General features: G+C 33.8%; 1 protein-coding gene across 1 annotated transcript; it reads right to left on the reverse strand.

The window, feature by feature from the left end:
• Window positions 1-777: 777 nt before the first annotated feature.
• Window positions 778-3,803, reverse strand: LOC104889286 (guanylate kinase 1). The gene is made up of 11 exons (XM_010674480.4): window positions 3,390-3,803; window positions 3,200-3,240; window positions 2,957-3,064; window positions 2,779-2,852; window positions 2,569-2,698; window positions 2,004-2,366; window positions 1,705-1,826; window positions 1,482-1,617; window positions 1,353-1,398; window positions 1,138-1,243; window positions 778-1,056 (listed from the first exon to the last, which is right to left on the reverse strand). Exons 2-11 carry the CDS (start codon window positions 3,200-3,202, stop codon window positions 939-941), a joined length of 1,206 nt encoding a protein of 401 aa, XP_010672782.1. The 5' UTR covers window positions 3,203-3,240; window positions 3,390-3,803; the 3' UTR covers window positions 778-938.
• Between the last annotated feature and the right edge of the window lie 5,515 nt (window positions 3,804-9,318).

Raw genomic sequence — 9,318 nt, forward strand, 5'->3', positions numbered from 1 at the left:
GACAAAGCAAGTAGCTTTGTGGAGCTACTTGGCTTCACAAAGCAACAAGCTAAATTTCTCTCCAATAATAAAGCTACTAGCTCTAACTTTTAGAAAATTGCAAGCTAGGACCTCCAAGCAACCATTGGAGTTGCTCTTAGTCGGCAACTTTTTAATATTGAAACAACTGTCAAGTGTCAAATGAAATTGATGTTAACGTCTCTTCTCTTTTTCTTTTGTTTTGTTTTTTGGGTTTATTGATGTTAACATCTAGAACATCACTACTTCGTCAACTATGCCGTAATTTGGGGTATCAACTTTCAAGCAAATGGATAATTCATTTCGTAGTCAAGATTCAAGAACATGCTTTAGCTGTATAAAGCGGCCAAAAGAAAAACAAAGGCGCCTCCCCACTTCTGTCAGCAACATAGTCTCTTTAGACCAAGTCACTTGCAAGTTGTAGTTGAATTAATAGATGCTTCTCCTTCTACCTAAAACTCACAATTTCTACGGAGGATTATGGAAATCAGCCAAATCCTAAAGAAATTTTGGAGCACGTATGAAGGTTCCTAAACTAATCAGAATCTTCCTGTCATTTCAAGTACCATTTAGGCATTTACACTCCGATATGGGTATACATAACACATTTTTCGTGAGATAGCCGAGTCCAACAATTGGACACTAACCATGTATGACTTCAAACCACATCAACATCCAACGGTTAATCATCCATGATTTACACAAGTTTTCTGTGAACGAGAGATGATAAATGCATCATTACTCAAATAGTCAAATTAATTCAATGAAATTTCTCGAAAATTTCTCATCAAAATTTCAAAAAGTGACATTTGAAGGCAATAGTGACCGCTTTCGGTTTGATGGTAAAGGAAATAAAGGGTATGAAAAAAATGACCAAAATTGAAAAATTAAGTCGGGTGGTTAGCATGTTTGGATGGGTGTCAACTCAGCTTCCCAAACCCATTGGTAAATGCTCCAAATGGGTAAACAGAGTATAGATCTAACCCTCGTGTCCGTCCGGGTGCCCCTCCTTTGAGTGAAGAGACATCCAACACAAACCTGTTCAACCCAATAAAAAAACGAAATGAGCATTTTCATATCCATCACAACTCATTGAATTATAACGCCAGAGAAACTTACGAGTTCTTCGATGCAGTTCCAAGCTCTGCATTTGTAGAATTTAAGTAAATTTTGCTACCAACTTTTGATACCGAGTTCACTAGCGGAAAACCAACCTTCTTTGAGACTGAGTAATGAGTTGCAGCATTTCATCAGTATAATGAAGGAAACACAATTTAATAAACACTAATAAGATGTAAGTTATGAACCTAAGGTACTTTAAAGGGGTATTTTACCAGATCGGTTTGTATTGTCAGCAGATTCATGTAAGCCCAAGAGATTCTGTAAACCAAATAAAACATAAGCATTTTCATTAACAAAATATTTAGACTTAAAAGAAAGGTCTTTTGATTAGCATTAACCACCTTAAGAGTCTGATAACAGGCTTCAAGGTCATCATTGACCAATATATGATCAAAAAGTCCTGGTAATTTTCCCTGTTCAAGCTCTCCCTTCGCATTGCGAAGACGCTTCTGAATCTGCTCCTCTGTCTCTGTCCCCCTATTCAAAAGTAGCAGAAGCGATAAGTTTGCTTAAACCACAACAGCAAGAAAACAATGCATTCTATCAGCAGCAGCTCAAGTCTACCTAGAACGAAGCCTCCTCTCAAGATCTTCATACGACGGAGGGCAGATAAAGATAAAGATTGCATCAAGAGAACTAGCCCTCACTGCCTTTGCACCTTGAACATCAATGTCAAGGATGCATCTCTGCATTAAGATCAATATACTAGTCTCAAGGTTCGGTGACATACATAAGCCCAAGAGCTAAACTCTTTTAAGAAGTATTGGTAAAAGGAAATACCACTTGCATATAACTATCCTATACAGTTCGATTGAATCACAGAGAAACATAAATCATAGACGTGAGCAAAAGATTGTACTCACCTTTCCTGCATCAGCAACCACTTCCACTGATTCAATACTTGTCCCATACAAATTTCCATGAACTGAAGCAAACTCAAGGAACTTCCCATCTTTTATATCCTCTTCCATTAAACTTCTCTCCGAAAAATGGTAATGAATTTCATTTATCTCCTTTTCTCTGGGAGCACGTGTTGTGTGGCTCACCGAAAATCCGAACATTGAAGGAAAGTCATTCATAAGCTTGGCTATCAATGTACCCTTGCCCACACCAGAAGGACCGCTAATCACAATAGGTTTCCCAGCATACCCCATAACTCCCTTACTCCAAGCTACTACATTACTACCCAGCAGCTTCTTCTGATGTCTGACAATTGGTGTGTCCACCTATCAATAAATTTTACATTCATTATCACAACCACCATAATAAGAGTTGCACAAAAGAAGTTTTCCAAGAAACCATCAGCACACAATATTCACACAAAATACTTCAGATGGCATAACTTATGCCCTCTTAAATTTGTCATTCCATCCTAATTACCTCAAAACCATAAAAGTTAAAACTGATTCTATAAATAAGAATACACACCTCAAGAAACCAAAGGTTATCATCCATGATTGCACCATTCTTAATAACCAAAACCCGGTCTTCGCCTAGTGGCAGAGCCCAAAGATCAGAAGTCAGGGTTGGCTTTGTGCCCAAAACTGTTGGATATACCCTGCAATTTTCACAACCATCAGCTACAAGTAAAACATACTCCAACATGACTAACTCAATAAAACAACATCCATTACTTACCATTCCCCCAAGAAATTGTCAAAAACCTTAACTCCAATGGACAATGTTGAATCATCACAGTCCCCGATAAAATACTAAAAACAAACCCATCAAAAGAAACACAAATTTCAGCACAAATTCAAACAAAAGGCAATTTTTTTCCTATAAAAGGGATTTTCAGTCTGGCAAATTGCTTTACCTTTGTTTTACCTACAATAGTTGTGGTTTCTCTACCCCTACAAACCAAATCAATCCCATTTCCAGAACACTTCAGCAGATCATCAAACAGAAAAGCTGGTGCCTCACCCTATATAAAAACAACCCAGATCAGATGCAAATTAACCATAAAAATCATCTTTTTTTTCAAAAGATTTGAAGCTAATAATTCTTTTGAACAGTAAGTTAACAAGAAATAAAAGGGGAATAATAGCAATGAACTAACCATAGAGTAAATCTTCTTACTCACACAAGAGACTCAGCAGCCTAAACAAATGCACACAAAAAATCAAAATAATGCATAAAAAGAAAAAACTTGGCAAAAGTATACCATATATGATAAACCCCAGATGAGAGTTTACCAAATTAACATTGAAAAAATCAACCAAAAAGCATATATTAAAAAGAGAACATACCCAAATCTCAACTAAATCCAAAGAGATCAAAGGCAAATATAAATGGACCCAATACCAAAAATGTTGAAAATCTCTTTTATGCAACAAAAAGAGACAATTTTTGCGGGGTTTTAAAGCAAAAAGAAGAAAACCCTATTGCAAAAAAAGGGAAAAAAGGAAAACCCTATTTGTGGGATTGATTAAAAAGGGTAAAAAAGATGACAACTTTAAGTAATAATCAAATCAAAGCAAAGTTTAGATGGAAAAAGATCAGAAGAAAGATGAAAAAAGTAGGAAGAAAAAAGGAGAAGAATTCCCATATTTGTAGGCAAAAAACAGAGAAAATGGGAAGAAATTTAAGTAAGCGGGAGGAAGGAAGGAAGGAAAGGGTTGGCTTAACAGAATAAGGTGGGGTTTCTTTGCTGGCTGCCTCTCTTTTTGGGCGTATTCAATTCACTGTAACACAACCCAAAATACCCGGTTTTTTTGGGTTTTTTTTTTGTTTGTTTGTTTGTTTGTTTTGTATCCTTATATTTTTGCGGTTGCAATGAAGCTTCTCATTTTTTGATTAAAAGTTTCATGTGAAAATAACAAGTTGGCCATAATATGTTATTTATGTATTAAAAAACAAGTTGGGAAGTGTCCGAGGAAGGAAATTTTGTTTGGGTTAGAAAGAGGAACAAAATAACAAACAAAAAGTAATGTTTAAACCAAAAAAAAAAAAATGTTTTGGTGTTTTTACAAAAGTTCAATTAATTCATAATATGAGCTTCATATGTATAAAATTCCAAGTTGTACAGAAAAGAGTACAAAGGCAGTACATCTAATTCTAATAATCTTTTTTGAAGATTTGTATGCGTAATTGGGAAAAAGGTTTACCAAGTAAAACAAGTGTTATGATAATATTGATAAAATAAGAGATTGTAGACGTAGGGGCAAGTAACCTAGATTCTTTCTCTAATTTAATTAATGGTTGTCATTTTGTCCACCATGCAACCCCGACAATATTTGATAGAGGTAGATATCAAGACTATATTTTTCTATACTTTTTCTCTTTGTATAAAGTTGGTAAAAAATATTACCTTGATCAAATTTCAATTTTTACAATTTCTTGATCTAATATTTGCCGGTTAGGCACTTGAGAGTACGGAGAAATGATTCTCTTCTTCAAATAACGTAGTTGAGAAGATTAAATCTTTTGACTTCAAGATGACAAGATGAGTTACCAACCAATTACATCAAACATTGCTCAGTATGTATTGTGCTACATTTGTGATGCGTGAAATGTCTCATACCATGGCAATTTAGCTATTTTGAGTGGATAAGTAGAAACTAAACGAATAGAAAAGCACTAATACGAAAGGAAAAGAGAAAGAAAGTAATAGAACAGCTGAAATGATGAAACAACAAATTGGATGAGCTGCAAACTAGTTGCTGTTGATATGAGATCGTTAATGGAATCGGAGATTTTTGAAGACTAATCTAATGGTATGTTTGGATACCACAGTTTCATTCGAGAACTTCTAAAAATGGGTCAATTGAGGTGTTTTGAGAACTAATAATTTGAATTTGGTATAGGTTCAGATTACAGCGTAATCCAAAAATCCATAAATTAAGGAATTCTTTTTGAAGAGAAGTTTCAATAATTCAAGGTCAAACGATATCTACAATATGTATTAAAGAAAAATAAAATATAATTAAATAAGATCAAATCAATTTCGTCTTCGAGGAAAGTAGAATGAACCAGATCGAATATTGCGGCACAAGTCTATCGCTTTGACATATTTTGGAGAAGAACATTTTGATCTAACCATGTTGACCACATCCGAGATTCGAATTCCTTCATGTTGATCATAATCTTGAATTTCAACTAATAAGAACAATTTCCCACACCTACAAACAAACAAGCTACACTCACAACTCCAATAGGGACAGCACAACAAAGTAGACTAAACTTCTCATACCTAGACACAAGAAACTCTCATAAAGAGAGACTAACTTATTCAACAAAATAAAAGGACAAACTAGAAATCGGAAACAAGAGAGGAAAAATGGGTTTACCATGGATGAAATCATCCATGGCATGCATCCCCTAACTAATGAAGGGAAAAGGGGGGAAAAGATGGGGACGACTAGAGAGAAAAAATAGGTTCAAGTTGAAGAGAGGCGCTCCTAACTTTGATGACTAGTTTAGCATTGGTAATATTATCTTTATACTTCCTCCATTCTGACTTTCCTAAAAGAGCGCTCACATAAAAGAGAGAAGTGTTTCTTTTATTCCGAATGTAGGAAGTATATATTATTAGAACACTTGGAGAATCATTGAAGCCAACACGTGTTATTTCATGTTAAGCGCCTTCACTTTTTATTTCTTGTTTGGCTCCTTTCTTTTTTAGACATCTTAGATTATCAGTTTTTATGCCCTCATCCACTTGGCCTAACAATTTTTCTAGGCTGGAGCTCGATCTTGCCACTTGGTCGGTGGTGTTGAGGGATTCGTCAAGGGGTGGTAGACGGTCATGGGTGCGAGTGGTTGTTGGTGCCTTGGCCTTGCAACGACATACCGACTGTAGGAAGTGCCGAGGTGCAGTTGTTGAAGCAATTATGTCCTCGACTCTACTGCAATTACTCAATATAATATAGATCATATTATGGAGATAATAATTCATTTAATTGGATCGTCTTTACGTTTTACTAGAGAATGCTATATAACTTTGGGTTAGTAAATAATAAACCCAAAGCCCACTTAAATGGATCCTACACGGTCACCCATTAGTCAATTTGGATCAACAAAAGAAAAACCTAGAGCCCACATGGGACTCTAGGGTGGCAATCTAAGAGGAGTAATGAGAGGGGTTTTCTATTCTAACTATTCCTCTAATTAGTTGAGAAAATCAGAAAATAAAGAAATCAGTATCTCTCAATATTTTCTCTCTTCTCTTTTCTCAAAGTCACATAATATTTACTCCAAAAAAGAAGAATCCTTCTTCCTTCCAACTAGCATTGTTGGAGTGTCGATCCGGATTGGTGGACCAAGTAGAGGAATCACAAATGAGATTCTTTCTCCGGAATCTTGATGAGCTTTGTGGAATTCACGCATCAAAGGTTATTTCTAAATTATTATGTGATCATTAATTGTATATGTACGAAATCATATTTTAAGTGCTTATGAATATGGTTCATGAAATTTCGATTATAGTACTTATAATCCTACATTGGTATCAGTTTTAGCCTCTTGCATATAGTTTTTTGGTCATTATAATATGATTTATTTTGATTTACTCATGGCTAATTTTAATTTGATTAAGGGTAGGAATTGAACTATATATTATTTAATTGGAATAATTATATAGAGATTTAATTTTCCTAATTTTTAAAAGTAATAGCCGATTTTTTAAAAATTTCGACATAATGTTTTTCGAAATTCGAAAATTAAATTAAGTGGCCGAAAACTATTTTGAATAATTTAGACCTAATTTTTTGAAATCCGAAAATAAAATAAAGGATGGCAAAAATTCTAAAAATTAAAACCCTAATTTTTGAAATTCAAAATTTAATTGTAGATCTCTAGTTTTCAAAAATTTTGAAAATTATATTTATATTATTACTATAATTTTCATATTTAAAAATTATTTATGTATGAAAATTAATTCATGTGAAAAGATTTTTATATGAATTAGGGATTAATTTATGTAAATAACCTTAAAATTAATTAAAATGGAGATTTTATGTTAAATTCAAAAATTATATCCATATAATTAATCTTGTTTTCATATTTAAAATTGTTGATGTATGACAAATCAATTCACACAAAAGGAGTTTTGTATGAATTTGAGGTTAATTTATATGAATAGCCCTTAAATTAATTAAAATAGAGATTTAAATTAATATTTTAAATTAGGCATAAAGAAGTTTATGTAATTTAATCACTAAATTAAATTTACAAGAAGTTATAAACTAAGTTTTATTTCCACAAAAACAAAAAAAAATAATGAGGGGAGGAGGTAGCAGCCACGACTTGGTGGCAAAACCACCGGCTGGTGGGCCATGATGGTTGCTCCGGTGGTTGCTGGGGTGGGGTAGTCGACCCGGTTAAGCTGCGGCAGCAGCAGCAGCATGGCTGGGCAGCCACGATTTTGCTGTTGCCCAGCTGCGGATTTTCAAAAAAAAAAATTGAAAATTGTAAAAACAGGTTTTCAGAATATTAAGCAAAAATCTAGTTAAACTATTTTTTACTATTTCTAAAAATAATTCCATAATTCGATTCTTTAATCTAATTAAAATTAGTAGGCTAGATTTACTAGCTAGGATAAATCTTTAGGTAGTTAGGTTTACTAGCTTAAATATTTTATCCTCTTTGTTTAATTAAAAATATTTGATGTTTTGATTATTGGAAATTATAATATGTGATATTATTATGTGCCATTTTATATTTGATATAATTGTTATGAATGACTAGTATGACCCAAATTTAAGTTATAAATTAAAATACGATTTGTGAATCGTGAAGTATTTTTGTAATTCAAATATGATTTGCTTATTGTTAAGTATTTTTGTAATTTATTTGATTTGGCTAAAGATTATTTAAATTATTTTGATATTTATGTTGTAATCCTATGACAAGCCCAAGAAGAGAAGGCCCATGACTAAGGTGGATGGAGATCCATGAAGAGTCCAAGGAGGTGCCCAATCAAGATGCTTAGTTCTTAGGATTAGGGGTCATACTAGCTCATGTTTAACTTTGCATTTTACCATCATTATTTAAAATGCTTATAAATTTATTGCATGTTGATTATCAATGGGCTAGAGTTTACTAGCTAATTCATAACAACATAAATAAACTTAGGTCCCGCAAATATTAAGGTTAGCTTAAACATAAAGTACTTATTAACCCTAAATTAATAATAATAGGTCATGCCTCCACAGGGTATTACCATTATTTTGGGAGATAAAGTAAAATTGCGAATTTTACTACGTCGTTTGGTTATCCTTAACAAAATCATCAAAAGCCTTTTGGATTTTGAAGTAGTTAAGCATGCGATGTTTTCCTATCTAAACAAGAATTATAAGATGTCATAATCGGTAAAAGAGTTTACTTACCTTGAGAATGTAACTTTAATCTGTTTAGTGTTGCATGTTGATAGGATCTTGTATTCACTTATTCAAATTGGGACATCAAAATTGAATAGAGTGACCATTCTAGAAACCTTTGCATGTTTTTTAGGTTTTTTCATAAACATAAAATTGAACTTTGCTTTTGTTTTATGTCTGTAGATACTATGACTAATAACAACAACAACTCTGCTTTCAACATTAGTCCGTTTCTTGAAAAGGACAGGCTGAATGGTGAAAACTTTATTAGTTGGTAAAGAGCCCTAAGACTCGTTCTGAGATCTGAGGATCGAGAGGATATCTTAGAAACCCCACTTCTAGTGATTACTGATGAATCAACTAAAGCAGACAAATATCGTGCTAAGCAAGCTAACGATAGGTCTAATGGAGTCGGACCTCCAAAAGAGCTTCGAAATCAAGGATGCTTACACCATCATGCAAGAGCTGAGGGCCATGTTCCAGACACATGCAAGCTCGAATTGAGCGGTATAAGACCAATAGGGAGATACTGAAATGTCACATGAAGTCGGGTCAAGCTGTTGGCCCAAAAGTTTTCAAAATGATGGGTATTTTTGAGAGCATAGAATGACTTGGGTTCCCTTACAAGAAAAAATTGCCTACTTGACATCATTCTACATTCATTGGCTAACAACTTCAATCAGTTCAAGATGACTTTCAATATGAATGAGTCTGAAAAGACTTTGCAAGAGCTGCATAGGCTGTTACTTAATTGCTGAGAGGAACATTCCCCGAGAACCAAAGAAGGAAGTTTTGATGGTTCAAAAGATAAAGGGTTTCAAGAAGAAATGGGCAGGAAAGAAGGAAAAAAGCAAGCAAG

This window comes from Beta vulgaris, chromosome 3, assembly GCF_026745355.1.
Source record: "Beta vulgaris subsp. vulgaris cultivar EL10 chromosome 3, EL10.2, whole genome shotgun sequence".
Classification (NCBI taxonomy): Eukaryota; Viridiplantae; Streptophyta; class Magnoliopsida; order Caryophyllales; family Amaranthaceae; genus Beta; species Beta vulgaris.